Source organism: Peromyscus eremicus, chromosome 4, assembly GCF_949786415.1.
Source record: "Peromyscus eremicus chromosome 4, PerEre_H2_v1, whole genome shotgun sequence".
NCBI lineage: Eukaryota > Metazoa > Chordata > Mammalia > Rodentia > Cricetidae > Peromyscus > Peromyscus eremicus.
Genome location: NC_081419.1, coordinates 127,498,496 through 127,518,257, shown reverse-complemented (window position 1 = coordinate 127,518,257; position 19,762 = coordinate 127,498,496). Strand labels below are relative to the sequence as shown.

Here is a 19,762-nt window from a genome sequence, read left to right as displayed (position 1 = left end):
ATTTAAATACTCTAAGATAGTCTAAGTGTGGTATGATGGCATTCTTTTCTACCTTTTAAGCCCCTGCAATTTAAAAAATGATTCCTTGCCCCTTAGGAACGCATTTTGCTTCCACAGCTCAGTTTCAGGCATTAGTGAATGATTGTTTGGGATTTGCTCTCTTACTCCTTTTTCTTTAAGGCTTTGGCTTTATGTATGTTTAAATCTAAGGAAATTTTTACTTCTGTTGAAAGACCCTAACCCTTCAGGCTTACACCCCCCAAGCCCCAGGAGAATAAGGAACTAAAAAGAAAACTAGTTCCAAGGGCAACCTGACTCAGCCATTACTATCCCCCCTGCCACAATGTAACAATATAAAGAGATTTCTATTAAGAGATGCGCTCAACTATGACTGGGATAGTTGCAAGTGTTCCAGGAAGGACCACTGTGACCTTTGTGTAAACTCCACTCCCGCCCTGATACCCCCCCTTGAGGTTTCAGGAAGAATGTGCATGCGGACATGACTGTACCCACTCTGATCACTCTGTGATCAGACCATGATCTTATGAAATTAGCCTCTAGACATAAATCAATCGAAATGAAATTGTATGGGAATTGTAATCTTGTGGTTTTTGTGGGTTTTTTCTTTAAAAGCACCCATATGGCTGCAGTAAGATGTGACTCTTGCTCTCTGGAGTTGAGTTAGCCCGACTGTACAGCCACAATAAACCTCTTGCTGTTGCATCAACTGGACTGGAGTCTGGGTCCTTGGGGAGTCCACTTGAGACCCTAGATTTTGGGGTCTATCACTGTGAAGTGTGGTCCTAATTAGTCTTGATAATAAAAACCCAGAGTCAGACATGGAGGATGAAAGCTGAAAGATCAGAGAAACAGAGCAGCAGCCATTAGAAACTTCTTACATCTATGAATCCTCAGACTGAAGGGGGGGGGCGAGATCCTATCTCCACCCACCTTATATTCCTGTCTCCACCTCCCTAGTGCTGGGATTAAAGGTGTGTACCACTACCACCTGGCTCTGTTTCTCTTTTAGACTGGTTCAATCTCATATAGCTCAGGGTGGCCTTGAACTCCTTATCTTCCTGCTTTCTCCTCCCAAGTGCTGGGATTAAAGGTGTGTGCCACCACTGCTTGGTCTCTATGGTTAACTAGTGGCTTCCTCTGCCCTCTGATCTCAAAGCAAGCTTTATTTGCCAGAACACAAACAAAATATACAATGCTTCTGTATTTCATTTCATAATTAAATTTAGTATATAGTTCATTTAGTATATAGCATTGCTATTTGTTCCTTAACATTTTAAAAAAGATTTTTATTTTTATGTACAGGTGTGTGTGTCTGTCTGTCTGTCTGTCTGTCTTTGAGTAAATGCATGTGTGTGCAGGTTCCTGTGGAGCCCAGAAGAGAGTGTTGGATCCTAAGATTAAGTTACAAGTAGTTGTGAGCTGCCTGATGTGGGTGCTTGGAAAGGAACTTAGGTTCTCTGCAAGAACAGTATGTACTCTTACTGTTGCATTTCTGTGAAGAGATGCCGTGAACAAGGCAATTGTAATAAGAGAAAAAGCATTTAATTGGGGGCTTGTTTACAGTTTCAGAGAGTTAGTCCATTATATGGCAGTAAGTATGACAGCATGCAGCAGATGCTGGAGTGGTAACTGAGAACTACATTCTGATCCATAGGTAGAGAGAGAGAGACTCTGGGCTTAGCATAGACTTTTGAAACCTCAAAGCCCCAGTGACACACTTCCTCCAACAAGCCCATACCTCTTGAATCATTCTAATCCTTTAAAATACTGCCACTCCCTGGTGACTAAGCATTCAAATATATGAACTTATGGGGGCCATTCTTTTTTTTTTTTTTTTTTTTTTTTTTTTTTTTTTTTTGGTTTTTCGAGACAGGGTTTCTCTGTGTAGCTTTGCGCCTTTCCTGGAACTCACTTGGTAGCCCAGGCTGGCCTCGAACTCACAGAGATCCACCTGCCTCTGCCTCCCGAGTGCTGGGATTAAAGGCGTGCGCCACCACCGCCCGGCCCATTCTTTTTTTTAATTTTAATTTTTTTATTAAGAAAATTTTTACTTGGGGCTAGAGAGATGGCTCAGAGGTTAAGAGCACTGGCTGCTCTTCTAAAGGTTCTGAGTTCAATTCCCAGCAACCACATGGTGCCTGACTACTATCTGTAATGAGATCTGGTGCCCTCTTCTGGCCTGCAGGGATGCATGCAGGCAGAACACTGTATACATAATAAATAAATAAATCTTAGAAAAAAAAAGAAAAAAAAAGAAATTTTATTTACTTTACATACCAATCACAGATCTCCTCCTCTTCCCCCCTCCTGCCCTCCAGCCTTTTTTCCCAACCCACTCCCCATTCCCTCCTTTGACAAGTAAGGCCTCCCATGGGGAGTCAGCAGAACCTGGTACATTCAGTTGAGACAGGTCCAAGTCCCTCCCCCTGCATTAAGGCTATGCAAGGTGTCCCACTATAGGTAATGGGCTCCAGAAAGCCTGCTCATGCACCAGGGATGGATCCTGATCCTATTGCCAAGAGGCTTCTTAAGCAGATTAACCTACATAGTTGTCTTGCTTATGCAGAGGGCCTAGTCCAGTCCTATGCAGGCTCCACGGCTGTTGGTCCAAAGTCCTACTAGTTTGGTTTGGTTTTCTCTGTAGATTTCCCCATCATGATCTTGATGCTCCTTGCTCATATAATCCCTCTTCTCTTTCTTCGGCTGGACTCCTGGAGCTTGGCCTGGTGCTTAACTGTGGACTTCTGCATCTGCTTTCATCAGTTACTAGATGAAGGCTCTATGATGACAGGGTATTCACCAATCTGATTACCGGGGTAGGCCAGTTCAGGCACTCTCTCCACTATTGCTAGTAGTCTAAGCTGGGGTCATCCTTGTGGATTCCTGGAAACTTCCCTAGCACCTGGTTTCTCCCTATCCCCATGAAATCTCTGTCTATCATGGTATTTCTTTCATTATTCTCTCACTCTGTGCTCCAGCTTGACCATCCCATTCTCTCATGTTTTCATTGGGGGCCATTCTTATTCAAACTACCACAAAGAACCATTGAGTATTCTCTTTAGCCCTTAAGATTTTTTTTGTGTTTATTTATCTATTTGTGTGTGTGTGTGTGTGTGTGTGTGTGTGTGTGTGTGTGCATGAGAGGAGGTCAGAGGACAACTTACAGTTGTTTTTCTCCTTCCACAGTGTCATAGGGATAGAATTCAGGATGTCAAGCTTGGTGCCAAGTAGCTTTACTTGCTGAGCCATCTTGTTGCCTCCTACTTGGTAAGAGTGTGCTGGGTAGTTTTATGTCAACTTGATGCAAGCTAAAGTTATTTGAGAGGAGGGAACCTTAATCAATAAAAGGCATCCATAAGATCCAACTGTAGGCAAGTCTGCAGGGCATTTTCTTAATTAGAGATTGATGGGGAGGGCCCAGCCCATTGTGGGTTGGGCCATCCCTGGGCTAGTGGTCCTGGGTTTTGAAAGAAAGTAGGCTGAGCAATTGGTGATGAGCAAGCCAATAAGCAGCACTCCTCCATGGCCTTCACATCAGCTCCTGCCTCCGGTTCCTGCCCTGCTTGAGTTCCTGTTCTGATTACTTTTGGTGATGAAATATAATGTAGAAGTGTAAGCTGAATAAACCCTTTCCTCTCCAAGTTGCTTTGGTCATGGTGTTTCATTTTAGCAATAGTAACCCAAACCAAAAATATATATATATATATATATATATATATATATATATATATATATATATATATATATATATATATATATATATGTGTGTGTGTGTGTGTGTGTGCACGCACTATGTGTGTGCCTTGTGCCCTAACAGGCCAGAAGGGGCATTTGATTCTGCATTAGTTAATTTTCTGTTGCTGTGATATGAAACATGATCCTAATTAGAATTATCAATAAAAACCAGGAGTCAGATATTGGGTTAAAGCTGAAAGATAAGAAAAGCAGAGCAGCAGCCACCAGTGACTTCTTACCTCTCTGAATCATCTGACCATGCCTTATCACTTCCTTTCTCTCTGCCTAGCCTTGTCACTTCTTGTTTTCTGTTTGTACAGACCTCCAGACCTCTATGATTAAATAGTGGCTAGCTCCACCCTATGATCTCCAGGCAAGCTTTATCTGTCAGAACACAAACAAAGTATCACACATTTCCCCCTTTTGTCTAAACGAAGAGCAAAGGTTTTAACTGACATAGAAAAACTATATATAATAAGTACAATAACTATATACAAATACATACAAGCAATAATTACATTAACAATGTCTAGTCCATTAGCATTTGACAAATTCAGAGAAAATCTAGTGTAGCATGAATCTTAAAAGGTCTTATTAATAAAATCAAAACTGGAGCCAGGTATTGGGGTGAATGCTGGAAGATCAGAGAAGCAGAACAAGCCACAGCTACCTCACCTTGCAAATTCCTCAGCTGATCCTGTTTCCTCAGACTGGAAGCCTCTGTGTCCTCATCCGAATGGGTCTCAGCTGAACTGCTGTTCAAAAGCCTAAAAGCTTAACCAGCTCTAGTTCCTGGTCCTCACGCCTTATATACCTTTCTGCCATCACTTCCTGGGATTAAAGGCTCACTTCCTGGGAATAAAGGCATGAGTCACCATGCCTGGCTGCTTCCAGTGTGGCTTTAAACTCACAGAGATCTGGATGGATCTCTGCCTCCCAAGTGATAGGATTAAATGTGTGTGTGCCACCATTTTCTGGCCTCTATGTCTGTCTAGTGGCTGTTCTGTTCTCTGACCCCAAATAAGTTAATTAGGGTACACAATATTTTGGGGGAACACAATATCACCACATTTCCCCCTTTTTTTGTCTAAAATTTAAAAAAAGCTCCCCCCCCCCCAGAGTTGGGGACCAAACCCAGGGCCTTATGCTTGCTAGGCAAGCGCTCTACCACTAAGCTAAATCCCCAACCCCCCCAAAAAGCTTATAACTAATACATGAAAAACTATATCCAATAAGTATATACAATATATACAGTCAAGAATTACATTAACAATGTCTAGTCCATTAACCTTTGACAGATTCAGATGAAAAACTCCATTATATATATTAACAATGTCCAGTCCAGTAATATTTGATAAACTCACACAAAAAATTTTCATTACTTATCCTATGTAAAACAAGTAGTTCCTTTTTAAAAGTAGATTCAATAATTGACCTTTTTATCTTATCATATTCATAATCTAGCCTATCTTGATGAGTCCAAAGTATTGTACCTAATTCACTTTCTATCATAACTTGCATTACCAACCCCAAACAAAATTTTTTTTTTATGTCTCTCAACCTTATATTCTTTACACCTCTTTAGTGAGTTTCTTTTCTGAGTCTGGTAACAAGGAAAAGTATATCTATAACTATCTAGTCTTCAACTCCATTAGAGACCTGAGAAGAATGTAATATTACCTGAGTAAACAGGAAGTGTAGAGCAAACAACTTCCAAAATTAAGAAATGACAGAAACATCTGGCTGCCTAGACAGTCACCCAAGGTTCCTCTGCAATGTTAGGACATCCATCTTTGGCCTGCAGGCTTAGAATATCTGACAGACTTTTCCGTGAAGCAGGATTTTTTTTTTTTTTCGAGACAGGGTTTCTCTGTGTAGCTTTGTGCCTTTCCTGGAACTCACTTGGTAGCCCAGGCTGGCCTCGAACTCACAGAGATCCGCCTGGCTCTGCCTCCCGAGTGCTGGGATTAAAGGCGTGGGCCACCACCGCCCGGCTGTGAAGCAGGATTTTTGAAGGACTGTTCTGCCTTGTCTTGGTAAAGTTCAGCAGTCACTTTCTTTTTTGTCCTGCTTGTCTAGTTTGGAGAACATACTGTCAGCAGTCGAGGCTAGTGCAGTTTCTTGCCCAGTGACTAACTTTTGCCACAAAGAAAGTAAATTGCATATGGAGTTTCTTTGATGCCCATCATCTTCTCTGAAGTAGATTGGTGTTGCCAGGAGCAGACATGTCTTATTGTCATTAAAAAAAACCCTTGTGTTATCAAAACATCTTAAATGCCATTTTCTGTAGATCTCTGAAGTTTTTGAAGACTACTCACCTATCTGAAATATCTGTTTGACCTTGAAAACATAGCTAACATGACTACAAGTTTGATTGTAATAGGTGACTACTAACCTGCATTTCTTTATTGTCCTAAATAGTTTGTAATAATAACTTTCAAGGACTAGAAATTTACTTTATATTGTTAGATGAGCTGTATAGGTACAATACCTTGAACAAGAGTAGAAATGTATGTACAGTATGTTCTAACAAAAATAACCTTAAATTTGTATCAAACACAAAAATCCAAGCCAATGTAAAATATTTAAAACTAGTAGTTGCTTTTTGGTTTAAAAGTAGATTCAATCATCTACCCTTTTATCCTATTTCTATATCCCCCCTTTTCTTTTTAGAATTAGATCCTGTAGAGAGCCGTGCACGGCCGCGCTGCAAGGATGGCACCGGCATCTGGCTTCTGCCTTACCGATGGCAGGTGCTCCTTATTTGGCTAAGGCTAGGATCTGGCTTGCTTCCTCGCACCTGGACCTAATCTGGCTTGCTTGTGTACCCTATCGGCGGCATTGTCCATGTGGCACTACGGGGTTGATTGCCCAGTGGCTATAAAGGACGTGGGCTGGCTTTCCCAAGAAGTAAGTGAGTGTGAGAGAGAGAGTGAGTGAGAGTGAGAGAGTGAGTGAGAAAGTGAGTGAAAGTGAGTGAGAGTGAGTGAGAGAGAGAGTGAGAGTGAGAGTGAGAGAAGGAGAAGAAGATGGCTTTCCCCGGGGTCAGAAGATTGCTATGTACATCCAGAGTTCAAAAACTTAATTCCCAGTTATTTGATAGAGACTCAAACCCAAAATCATGTACAGGAAGTTAAATGAAGCCTTTTTCAAGAATTAGTACTCTATATGACCATTAATATCATAACAAAAAGTTTAAAAAATATATAAATTTTATAAATTTTGAGATAACATTTATACCTTAAGAAAATCAAAAGATTATGAGATTATTGGCAATAAATAACAAAGTCAATTCTGTATCATCTGGAATAAATTAATCAGTTTTAATACGTAAAACACTTTTTCTTCATATTGAGAGTCAGTACCTATATTAAGAGGTTCTGGAAAATCTAATAATAACACAAGAATAGCGTATAATTCTGACTTTTGAACAGAAACATAAGGGCTTTGAGCCACTTTATTCAAATTTCCTGATTTATAACCTGTCTTTCCTGATTTGCGTCGGTATAGAATGTAGGGGTTCCAGAAATTTGTGATCCCTGTACAATGTGAGGAAGCATCCTAGTTCTCTTTATAAATTGAATTCTCTTGCTTTTGGGATATTTGTTAATCTCTCCCAAAAAATTACTGCAAGCTCTTTGCCAATGTTCATTTTCTGCCCATAAAGAAGAAATTTCATCATTAGTAAAAGGTACTATAATTTCTGCTGGATCTATTCCTTCTGATTGATGAAGTCTCAATTTTCCTTTTAGAATCAACTCAGAAACCTTTTCTTCATAGGTCTTTAATTTATTACTCTGTTTGTGAGGTAAAATATCCTTTCTAAGATATTATCTTCTCTCTGCATTAAAATTCATGTAGGGTAATGCATAGAAAGTAAAATAACCACATTACTATCAAACTCTGGATCCAAACAATCCACATGTGCATCTTGTAATTTCTTTTCTACCAAAGCCATTCTTTCTCAGCCTCAGCTGATAATTGTCTTGGCTGTTTTAAGTCCTTATCACCTTGTAAGGATTGAAACAAATTACTCATTTCTTGTGTTGTTAATCCAATTGTGGGCCATAGCTAGTTAATGTCTCCCTGTATTTTTTCTTTTCTTTTCTTTTCTTTTACAATACAATTCAGTTCTACATATCAGCCACGGATTCCCTTGTTCTACCCCCTCCTGCCCCCCTCCCCTTCCCCCCTGCCCACCCCTCATCCTCACCTCCTCCAGGGCAAAGCCTCCCCTGAGGACTGAGATCAACCTGGTAGACTCAGTCCAGGCAGGTCCAGTCCCCTCCCAGGCCGAGCCAATCGACCCTGCATAAGCCCCAGGTTTCAAACAGCCAACTCATGCAATGAGCACAGGACCCGGTCCCACTGCCTGGATGCCTCCTAAACAGATCAAGCCAATCAACTGTCTCACCCATTCAGAGGGCCTGATCCATTTGGGGGCCCCTCAGCCATTGGTTCATAGTTCATGTGTTTCCATTTGTTTGGCTGTTTGTCCCTGTGCTTTATCCACAAATAGGAGGATACTAGATGTGGAACAAGGGTGACTGGACTGCTACTTACATCACCAGGGAGGCTACCTGGAAAACAGGACCCCAAGAATGACACGGGGATCGCCCAATAATGGAGAAATGGATGAGATCCCTGTAATTTTTGAAAGCCATTAAGAGTCTGCAATTGATCTATCCTGATCAATTTTGGGGTTGAATTTTTGTAAACCTATTTTATATCCTAGGTAATTAATAGAATCTCCTCTTTGTATTTTTTCAGGAGCAATTTGTAATCCTCAATAAGGCAAAATTTTCTTTACCTCTTCAAATATTTTCCCTAAAGTTTCTACATTTGAATTAGTTAGTAAGATATCGTCCATATAATGGTAAATTATAGATTGAGGAAACTGAATCATTTCCAATGACTGTCACAGGGTGGGGCTGTTTAACATCCTTTTTGGGAGAACCTTCCATTGGTATCTTTTTAACAAGATGAGAATTATTTTAAGTAGGTACTGTAAAGGCAAATTTTTCTCTATCCTTTTCTTGTAAAGATATAGTGAAGAGACAGCCTTTTAAATCAATAACTATAATAGATCATCCTTTAGGTAAGAGCTTTTTCATGAAATTGTGCCCCCCAAATTGTATGCCAGATGAAGCATGATCCTTATTAGTCTTATCAATAAAAACCAGGAGTCAGATACTGGGGTAAAGCTGAAAGATCAGAGAAGCAGAGCAGCAGCCATCAGTGACTTCTTACCTCTCCAATACCTCTGATCAAAAGGGCCGAGATCCTGTCTAGCTTTGGAGCCTGTCCTGGATCTCACTCTGTAGACCAGGTGGTCTCAAACTCACAGAGATCCACCTGCCTCTGCCTCCTGAGTGCTGGGATTAAAGCCGTGCACCACCACTACCTGGCTTAAGATGAATTTTTTAGGCCTGTGTGGCCCTAGGAAGTTCCAGCCTCTGATTGACTGAACCTTGAACAGCCATATAAAGGCATATTTATTGATTATTATGCAAAGTTTGGGATATCTCCTGGAGCTGCTCTCTCCAAACCCCAGGGCTGAGAAAGCCCACCACACAGCAGCTCCATACCCAGGGGTATTTAAGGTCTGGCCCAAGACTTCCCCTCATGGTTCTCCCTCATGGCTTCTCTTTCCTTGGGACCACCCAGGAATGCTCTGCTTAGATTAAACCTAGATTTACTAATTTAGCCTTATCTGACTTATTACATAGGCGGCGGTGGCAGCATTATTCACAACTGGGGGATTTAAACTTTACACTCAGTAGCTTATGTTTTAATTGATTTCAGATCCAGTCGATCTGACGACCAAGATTAGCTGTAACAGATTCCATGGAACTGAAGTTACAGATGGTTGTGAGTCACCATGCACACACTATGGATTGAACATAGGTCCTCTGCAAGAGGGCAAATGCTCTTAGCCATTCAACCAGCTCTCCAGCCCTTTCGCTTGTATGTCTGTGATACTTTCCAAGTCAAACAGTGACTGTGTCCACCAGTCTGAAGTGTTTCTTGTGCTCCTTTGCAGTCTCTCTCATGGATTTTCTCTGACAACTCTTTTTATTTTGCTCCCCCAAACAATTTATTAAACAACATTTTTGTTTTGTTTTGTTTTTTGAGACAAGATTTCTCTGTGTGGCCCTGGCTGTCTTAGAACTCGCTTAGTAGACCAGGCTTGTCTCTGTCTCACAGAGATCTGCCTGCCTCTGCCTTCCTGAGTGCTGGGAGTAAAGATGTGGGCCACCACTGTCCAGCTATTAAACAACATTTTTATGATTTGCAATATGAGCTCCAAATACAGCCACACACACACACACACACACACACACACACACACACACACACACGTATATATATTATATAATACAAAGATTCACAAGAATGCTGCAGCATCCTGTTGGATGGGGTGTGGTGAAGGAGCAAACTGCAAAGCTCATACTGAGGAGAGAGAAGCTTCAGGGATGCTCCTGAATGGGAGGGTTGTTGAAGACCAATCACTGCTCACTGCAAGTCGAAGAAAACCTTAAATCTTCAGTGTTCAAAATTAATGTCCTCTGCTGGTATTTCAAACCAAGAGGACATAACCTCCAAGCCCTGTCAACAGGGCTTTATGGTCACTTGGCTGTATGGCTGGTCACACGAGGAAGTTGCTGTCTGGACAGTCTTGAAGCTTCCCAGCCGAGGCCTTCCGGGAACACATGTGAAAGTAGAGTGCAGGGCCGTGAGTCAGGCTGCTGCTTCCCCACCCACCTGCATCCCTCCTGCCGGTGCAGCTCTTTAACTGCAGAGGGAAGACATGGCCAGTGAGTTTATGTGCACCTTCCCTGGGTCTCCTATGGGAGGGCTGGGACAGTGAGCAGGGCTCAGAGCATGACACTGGCTGTAGCTCAGGCTCTTGTCAGAGGCTGCACACCACTAGCATATTTACAGATCTGGGGGATCAGTTTTTTTGTTTAATCCACCATGCATCTTTTATAAGAAAACTGCTGACATAGGAATGAAAATAAGGATGACTTGGACCTGATGTAGATACTTATGTTTTTACTGAGAATCACACTCTCAGCCCAGGAAAGCAGCTGCCAGATTGATCTGTAGAGACAATTTGATGTCTTTGGTCCAAGAGATCTCCCGGAGATGGCTCCACAGGTCTGGTTGTGCAGGGGTGGAGGGAGAGCAAGCCTATGACTGAACTATGTGCATCCCCAGGAGTGAGGCTGGTACCACAGTTCTATGTTCTTGCAGCACCAGAGCCAGAACAAGTGGTGTGACATTCTGTTCCAACAAATGGCCCACTTACAGGTACTAGTAACAGTTGGAAGAGACATTCCATCAGGTACCAAATAGTGTCCTATATAGAATCTTCTTTTTTTGGTTTTTGAGACAGGGTTCCTTTGTGTAGCCCTGGCTGTCCTGGAACTAGTTCTGTAGACCAAGCTGGCTTTGAACTCACAGAGATCCTCCTGCCTCTGCCTCTGGAGTGCTGGGATTAAAGGCGTGTGCCACCACTGCCTGGCTGAATTTCCCCATTTTGTTCCTATTTTCTGTTGTGTTGTTTTAAGGATAGGGATCAAACCTAGGGCTTTATGCTAACTTGTTAGGCAAGCACTCCATCTTTGAGCCAAATCTTCAATGTTGTGATTTCTGTTTTATTTCAAAGCTATATGTGTTGTTTGGTTTCGCTCTTTTGGGTGGCCCACCATCCAGCTCCCAAATAAATCACACATGGAGGCTTATTCTTAATTATGAATGCCCAGCCTTAGCTTGGATTGTTGCTTGCGAGCTTTCCTTAACTTTGAATTATCCTGTCTGTCTTTTGCCTCTGGGCTTTTCCTGTTCTCTTACTTTTTTCTTACTCGTGGCTGGCTGGGTAGCTGCCCCTTGCATCCTCTTCCTTCTCTCGATCCTTTTTTTTTCCTCCCAAATTTCTCCTATCTATTCTCTCTGCCTGCCAGCCCCACTTATCCTTTCTCCTGCCTTGCTATGTGGCTGTTCAGTTCTTTATTAGTCCATCAGGTGTTTTAGACAGGCACAGTAACACAGCTTCACAGAGTTAAACAAATGCAACATAAACAAAAGTAACACACCTTAAAATAGTATTCTACAACATATATGCATCTCACTTTGGTAACTTTTTTTTGTAATGGAATAGGTACATGCTAAATATCATAAGCACAGAAACATAAAACACGTGCATTAACAAGACCACGTGCCAGCCAGAGAAACCTCCTTTCTGGGAAGCCAGCAGGACCGTAGGAAGGCAGGAAATGAAACTTACCTAGCTGGTGACAAACACCGTTTCTTCCCAGTAACGATGGGGCGGAGATGCACAAGGATGAGGCATAAATATTAAATCAGCTTTTAAGGAATTATCGGGCAGAATCTGATTACAAACTCCCTGTGCTTCCAAAAACGTCAGGAGAAGCAGGGCATGGTGGCCCGTACCTATAATGCTGTTAGTTAGGAAGCTGGCTGTACAATTCTGACAGATTTGTCATGAAGTTCAGCTCAAAGTACCTTTTACTTCCCTTTTTATTTCTCCTTTGCCTTAAGGGTTAGTTGATACTAGGTTTCTTCCTTTCCTTTTTTCTTTTTCCCTTAGATAGAGTTTCTCTGTGTAGCTCTGACTGTCCTGAAACTTGCTCTGTAGACCAGGCTGGGCTTGAACTCGGAGCTCTATCTGCCTCTGCCTCCTGAGTGCTGAGATTAAAGGCGTGCACACCACTGCCTAGCTCAATACTAGGTTTCTAATTTTGATATATTTGAGGATTTTTTTCTGAGTCGTATTCCTGATTTCCAATTTAATTCCATTTTAATCAGAGAATATACATTTTATGGTTTTAATTCGCCTTTGTTGAGACTTGTTTAGTGAATCCAAATAAAATATGTCTTGGTACATTTTTGTTGAACACTTGACAAGAATATGTATTCTGTTACTGGGTAAAGATTTGTGATGGTTAATATCGATTAGCAACTTGACAAGATGGAGAATCACCTGGGAGACAAGCTTCTGGACACACTTGTGAAGATTACCTAGACTGGGTTATTTCGGTGGAAAACCCACCCAAAAAGTGGTAGCACTGGGGATGGAGAGATGGTTCAGCATCTATGAGCACTGGCTGCTCTTCTAGAGGACTCGGGTTCAATTCTCAGCACCCACATGGCATCTCACAACTCTCTGTAACTCCAGCTCCAGGGGATCTAACACCCTCATATAGATACACATGCAGGCAAAACACCAATGCGCGCGCGCACGCACGCACGCACGCACACACACACACACACACACACACACACACACATATATAAAGTGATAGCACCCTGGGCTGCATAAAAGTGGAAAGCTAGTTGAGCGCTAGCATTAGTCTTCTACCTGTGTCACCCCCCCCCCCAAACTGCTGTGACTTCTCCACCATGGACAGTGAGCCAAGGTAAGTCCCTTCTCCCTTAAATTGCTTTTATCCAAGGACTTCTTTTAGCATGGATTCTAATTGGTCTTAATAATAAAAACCCAGAGCCAGATATTGGGGTAAATGCTGAAAGATCAGTAAAGGAGCCAGCTACTAGAGAGACTTCTTACCTCTACGGAATCCTCAGTCTGGAAGGGCGGAGCTCCTCTCTTCACCCAGCCATATCATTTCCTGTTTCCTCTTCCCAAGTGCTGGGATTAAAGGTGTGTGCCACCACTGCCTGGCCTCCAGTGACTAGCTCTGCATGCACTCTGATCTCCAGGCAAGTTTTATTTGTGAGAGCCCAAACAAAATATCACCACACTTCTTCACAGCAACAGGAACAGTAACCAAGACAAGAATTTCATAAATGTCAGTTAATTCAAGATGTTGTCCAAAGCTCTAATGTCCTTTTTATTCCCCAAGTTGCTCTATTGACTGAGAGTTATTGAATCCAATATGGGTTTGTTGCATTTTCTGACGCAGTTGTTACCATGTTTTGTCTCAAGTACTTTGAAGCTTTCTGCCTAGGTGAATAAACAGATTTTGTATGTTCCCTTGTTCATTGACTATTATGATTACCATTTTAGAATGACTTTCTTTGTCCTGAATAATGGTGTTTGTTTTGAAATCTATGAAATTGATGTTATCTGTGTAGCTAGATATCCTCTCCCCTCTTGCTTCTCCCCTTTTCTTTTCATCTTTTTTTTTTCTGTCTTTTTTGGTGCTGGAGATTGAACCCAGGGCCTCATGTGTGCTAACTACAGTGTCATCAAGAAATACCCTTAGCCAGGTGGTGGTGGCACACACCTTTAATCCCGGCACCTGGGAGGCAGAGGCAGGTGGATCTCTGTGAGTTCCAGGCCAGTCTGGTCTACAGAACGAGTTCCAGGACAGCCAAGGCTATACAGAGAAACCGTGTCTTAAAAAATTAAAAAAAAAAAAAAGATACACACTTAGCTCCTTTCCTCTTTCCTCTCTGAACAGGGATACTGTGTGTACATGTGTGCATGTCTGTGTATTGCTCACACCTTTATGTTTGTGTGTTATAGAAGGCATCTGGAGGTCTGAGGACAACTTTGTGGGTCCATCATTTTGATGTATACAATTCAGTGTTTGTAGCATATTCACAAAAAGCTTCAGCCATCTCCATTGTTCTTTGAGAACATTTTCTAGACTCCAGAGAGAAATCTTGTCACCCAACCCCCTGGTTAACTGCATTAGACACTTTGTGCCTGTATAGATTGCTTATCTGAACATTTCAGATAAACAAAAAATATAAGTGTGGCCATAAATCAGGCATAGTGGCACATGCTTATATTCCTAGTACTCAGGAAGCAGGGTGTAAGCAGCAGCCTGGATTACTAGTAAGTTTGAGACCCGTTTTGACATCCTGTCTCAAAGAATGAGAAATAAGTGGCCTTTTAAAGTTTTACATTGTTCACTTAGTGTAGTGTTTTTTTGTTTTTTTTTTCACCACCACCCAGCTAGTGTAGTGTTTTTGAGGCTCATCCACATTACAGTTACATTTCATGGTTAAATAATATCCCATTGCATGTAGACAACACATTTGTTTTACATCCAGAAATGAACATTCGAGTATTTTGCACATTTTGGTACTGTTCATATAGCTGCTATGAATGATATGTTCAGAGTTTATTTGAGTATTTGCTTATCAGTCTGTAAGTATAACTAGGAGTGGAACTGGTGGACAGTATGCTATCTCTTTGTTTAATTTTTGAGGAATAGCCAATCTACTATCCAAAAGTGATGGAAGTGTTGTTTTTTTTATATTGTCATCAGCAATGCTTAAAGTTTCTTTTCTTTTCTTTTTTTAAAAACCGTATCTTACAATGGTTAGAAGGTTTTTTTGTCTTGTTTTGTTCTGCAGTCACTCAAATAACACTTTATTGACAAGAATCATTTTCTTTTTTTTTTTGCTTTATTTTACATTTTTTTTTTGTTCTCTCATATATTACATCCAGACTGCAGTGTCGTGTTCCCCACCCCTTCTCCTCCCAGTTCCTTCCCCACCTTCTCTCTCCCCCCATCCACTCCTCCATTTCCCTTCAGGAAAGGGCAGGCCTCCCGGGGATATCAACTAAACACGGCATATCATGTTGTAGGAAGACTAGGCATACCCTCATATTAAGGCTGGATGAGGCAATTAGGAGAAAAAGGGTCCCAAAAGCAAATATAGCATAGAATCATCAGGAACCATTTCATTAATTTATTTTTTTCAAGACATGGTTTCTCTTTTAACAGCCCAGGGGGTCCTGGACTTTGTAGCCCAGGCTGGCCTTGTTCTCAGAGATCCGCCTGTCCCTGCCTCCTGAGTGCTGAGATTAAAGGCACGTGCCACCACCGCCCACTCGCTGACTTTGAGGGCGGGGGAATGGTTGTTAGGTTCTATCTTAGGTTTCTGGGTCCTGGTCCTCCAGTGTCAGGCCTGGGCTCCCTCTGTGGCATGGGTTTCAAGTTGGACAGTTGTTGGTTGGCCATTCCCACAAGGTCTGGGCCAGCTTAACTGCAGCACGTCTTGCAGGCAGGACAAATCGTAAGTTGAAGGTTTTGTGGCTAGGTTGGTGTCCCAGTCCCTCCAGTGGAAGCCTTGCCTGGTTACAGAAGCTGGCTTTTTCAGACTCCATATCCCCCGTTACTAGGAGTTTTCAATGGGGGCACCCTTGTAGATTCCTGGGAGTTTCCACTGCACTAGGTTTCTATCTCACCCCTGAAATGTCCCCCCAGTTCCAGTTGTTTCTCCTCCCACCCCACCCCACCTTATCCCTCCTGTTCCCATCCCCACCTGCCTCCAGTCCACTTATGAAATTTATTTCCCCCTCCCAGGGAGAACTATGTGTCCACCTTTGGGCCCTTCTTGTTACCTAGCCTCTCTGGGTCTGCGGATTGTAGCATGATTATCATTTACTTAACAGCTAATATCTACTTATAAGTAAGTACATACTATGTTGTCTTTCTGGGTCTGGGTGATCTTACTTAGGATGGTTTTTTTCTAATTCCATCCATTTACCTACAAATTTCATGATGTTATTTTTTTTTAAACAGATGAGTAATACTTTTTTTTTTTTTTTCTCGAGACAGGGTTTCTTTGTGTAGCTTTGGGGCCTGTCCTGGATCTTGCTCTGTAGACCAGGCTGGCCTCGAACTCACAGAGATCTGCCTGGCTCTGCCTCCCAAGTGCTGGGATTAAAAGCAGGCGCCACCACCGTCTGGCATGAATAATACTTTTTAAGTAAGAAGAACAGGTGTTTTATGAAGAGCAGGCTGTCTGTCAGGCTTAGGGGTAGGGTTGACTGTAGGCCACTGGAGCAGCAACAGCAGCAGTGAGGCCAGTTTTTCTGTGGTCCTTGATGATGGGAGGTCGCATCGACGACTAGGTGGTGTGGACCGCATGGTGACTATTGCTGCTTGACCACGCTCCAGCGTTTCGACATTTCAGACCACACTTCTCCAGCACCTTTTTACTTTCAATTTTAATAATTCTCAGTATTAATGCCTTTCCCTTTGGGAAATTTTGTGTGGGGTTTGGTAAAGGATAAAAATGTGTACAGTGGTAGACTCTCTAAATCAAATAATTCTTTGGAAAAAAAAATCCCCGCCACCACAGAACCAGGAATTCCATTGTGCCCTCCTAATTACACCAAGAACAGGAAAATTAGAGATTTACTACACACACCTGATCCTAAGAATGAAATACCTATAATTCAGATCCTGTGCCTGAGACCATTAAGGGCAAGAGTTCAGTTAATAAATGTAGAGAAATCAGAATTCTATGGTACAATGGAAAAGAGTAAGACCTCAGAACCTTTTAGGAGTGTTATGAGGGGAACAGGCTCATAAAGTAAGACTAAGAAACTGTAGTATAGTGTCTGCTCCCCAGAAGTCCTTTCCATAGGTCAGGCATTTGGATAAAGGTCTGTCTCCATTCCCTTGAGAGCTTGAGGAAAATTCCTGCTTGATAAAGGCTTTCTTTCTTTCTTTCTTTCTTTCTTTCTTTCTTTCTTTCTTTCTTTCTTTCTTTCTTTCTTTCTTTCTTTCCTTCCTTCCTTCCTTCTTCCTCCCTCCCTCCCTCCCTCCCTTTCTCCCTTTCTTTCTCTTTCTTTTTTTTAAGAAAATTTTCCACTCATTCTACATATCAACCACAGACCCCCCTCCCATCTCTCCTTCTACTCCCCCCTATCCCCCCCAACCCACACTCCATTCCGTTCTCCAAAAGGGTAAGGGCTCCCATGGGGAGTCAGCAAACCCTGGTACATTCAGTTGAGGCAGGACCAAGCCCCTCCCCACTGCATCAAGGCTGAGCAAGGCATCCCACCACAGGTAATGGGCTCCAGAAAACCAGCTCATGCACCAGGGATAGATCCTGATCCCACTGCCAGGGGCCCCTCAAACAGAGCAAGCTACATAAACTGTCTCCCGTATGCAGAGAACCTAGTCTGGTCTTGTGTAGGTTCCACAGCTGTCATCTAAAGTTTGGGAGTACGAGCTTGGTTCAGTTGTCTGTAGATTTCCCCATCAAGTTTGACCCCCCCTTGCTCATATAATTCCGCTTCCCTCTCTTCAGCTGGACTCCCAGAGCTCGGCCTGGTGGTTGGTTGTGGATCTCTGCATCTGCTTCCATTAGTTACTGGATAAAAGCTCTATGATGACATTTAGGGTATTCACCAATCTGATTACCAGGGTAGGCCAGTTCAGGTACCCTCTCCACTATTGCTAGTAGTCTAAACTGGGGTCATCCTTGTGGATTCCTAGGAATTTCTCTAGCACCAGGTTTCTTCCTAACCCCATATTGTCTCCCTCTATCAAGATATCTCTTTCATAAGCAGTCACTTTTTATTTATTTATTTATTTTCATTTTGCAATACAATTCAGTTCTACATATCAGCCACGGATTCCCTTGTTCTCCCCCCTCCCGCCCCCCACCTTCCCCCTGCCCACCCCCTATTCCCACCTCCTCCAGGGCAAAGCCTCCCCTGTGGACTGAGATCAACCTGGTAGACTCATTCCAGGTAGGCCCAGTCCCCTCCTCCCAGGCCGAGCCAAGGGACCCTGCATAGGCCCCAGGTTTCAAACAGCCGACTCATGCAATGAGCACAGGACCTGGTCCCACTGCCTGGATGCCTCCCAAACAGATCAAGCCAATCAACTGTCTCACCCATTCAGAGGGCCTGATCCAGTTGGTGACCCCTTAGCCATTGGTTCATAGTTCATGTGTTTCCATTCGTTTGGCTATTTGTCCCTGTGCTTTATCCAACCTAGGTCTCATCAATTCTCGCTCATATAAACCCTCCTTATTCTCGTTAATTGGACTCCCAGAGATCCACCCGGGACCTAGCCATGGATCTCTATAAACAGTCACTTTTATCTCTGGCAAGAGGAAATTATGGCCCTTCCATTAAGATGTGACTGGTGCTTATTGTCAGGTCAATGCTAGATTCCTCAATCCCTGGTCTCAGCCACACCCCAGCTCACATGCCCCTTGTCCCCCATTTGATCCTAAGTACAACTATACAGTATAAAAGGTGTAGTCTTTTTTTCAGTTAAAGGCTGCTGGCAGCCATCCAAGTGCATCCTCAGATCGTGTCCATCTCCTTCCCCCATCGACTCTACACATCCTCTTTGGGACCTGAACCCCCCATCGACTGAAACAGGTCTCTGACAACTAGGATAGCAAAGGAAACACAGATGGTGGATGCCCTGGAGGTGGAAGCAGCAGGGAGGGCTTGTGTTGCTGAGAGGAAGGGAGGAATTAGGCATGGTTTCAGGTTGGGCATGGTGGCACATTCCTGGGATTCCAGCACTTGGGATGCTGATGCAGGAAGATCATCAATTTGAGGCCAGCCAGGGTGTGCTGATCAATTTTATGTCAACTTGACACCTGACTCCAGGTAACTACCCTGTTTGAGTTCCTGCCCTGATTTCCCTCGATGGGAGTGTTACTTGGAAGTGTAAATGAAATACCCTCCTCCAAGTTGCTTTTGGCTGTGGTGTCTCATTACAACAATGATAACCGTAACTAAGACACAGGATGATAGAGTAAATATGTTACAAGAAAACAAGCAGAAAAACTCAGCAAACATCAAGGAGAATGATTTCTGGGAATCTTGAAGTAAAAGAAGGTGGGTTATGAAGCTCATTGCCTCAGTGGGATTGGCTAGAAAAGGCACTGGCCTGTGGAGAAATCAAGACTTTAGATGTGGACAAAGATCTGAGGTCAATCAGGTAACCAAGCCTCAGTTTTCTGGGGTTCAACCCCTTAGTTGAAAGTAATCCCAAGCTCTACTTACTCTATCTGGTCTCATAGTAGACCTGGTACCCAGGCACTGAGCAGAGGGTAGAAAGGTGTATGCCTCGTGTAGACATGACAGTTAGATTACAAGTGGCCATCTTGTGCATGTTTCTGAGTGTGCTTTGGCATTTTTCTACTCTACCTTTATTGACTTGCTTTCTTTCCTTTTCTGTTTGTTTATGTGCATATATGTTTGAATGTTCATATACGTACAGGTGCATGTGTGTATGAGGTG

The 19,762-nt window shown here is 42.7% G+C and overlaps 1 protein-coding gene across 1 annotated transcript in view; it reads left to right on the top strand.

The window, feature by feature from the left end:
• Nucleotides 1-6,793, top strand: part of Cdk5rap1 (CDK5 regulatory subunit associated protein 1) — a 41,908-nt gene extending 35,115 nt beyond the window's left edge. Inside the window, exon 15 of the mRNA XM_059261682.1 lies at nt 6,430-6,793. Coding sequence (XP_059117665.1) covers nt 6,430-6,435 — 6 coding nt within the window. The 3' untranslated portion in view covers nt 6,436-6,793. The remainder of the gene's footprint in view (nt 1-6,429) is intronic.
• The last annotated feature ends 12,969 nt before the right edge of the window (nt 6,794-19,762 follow it).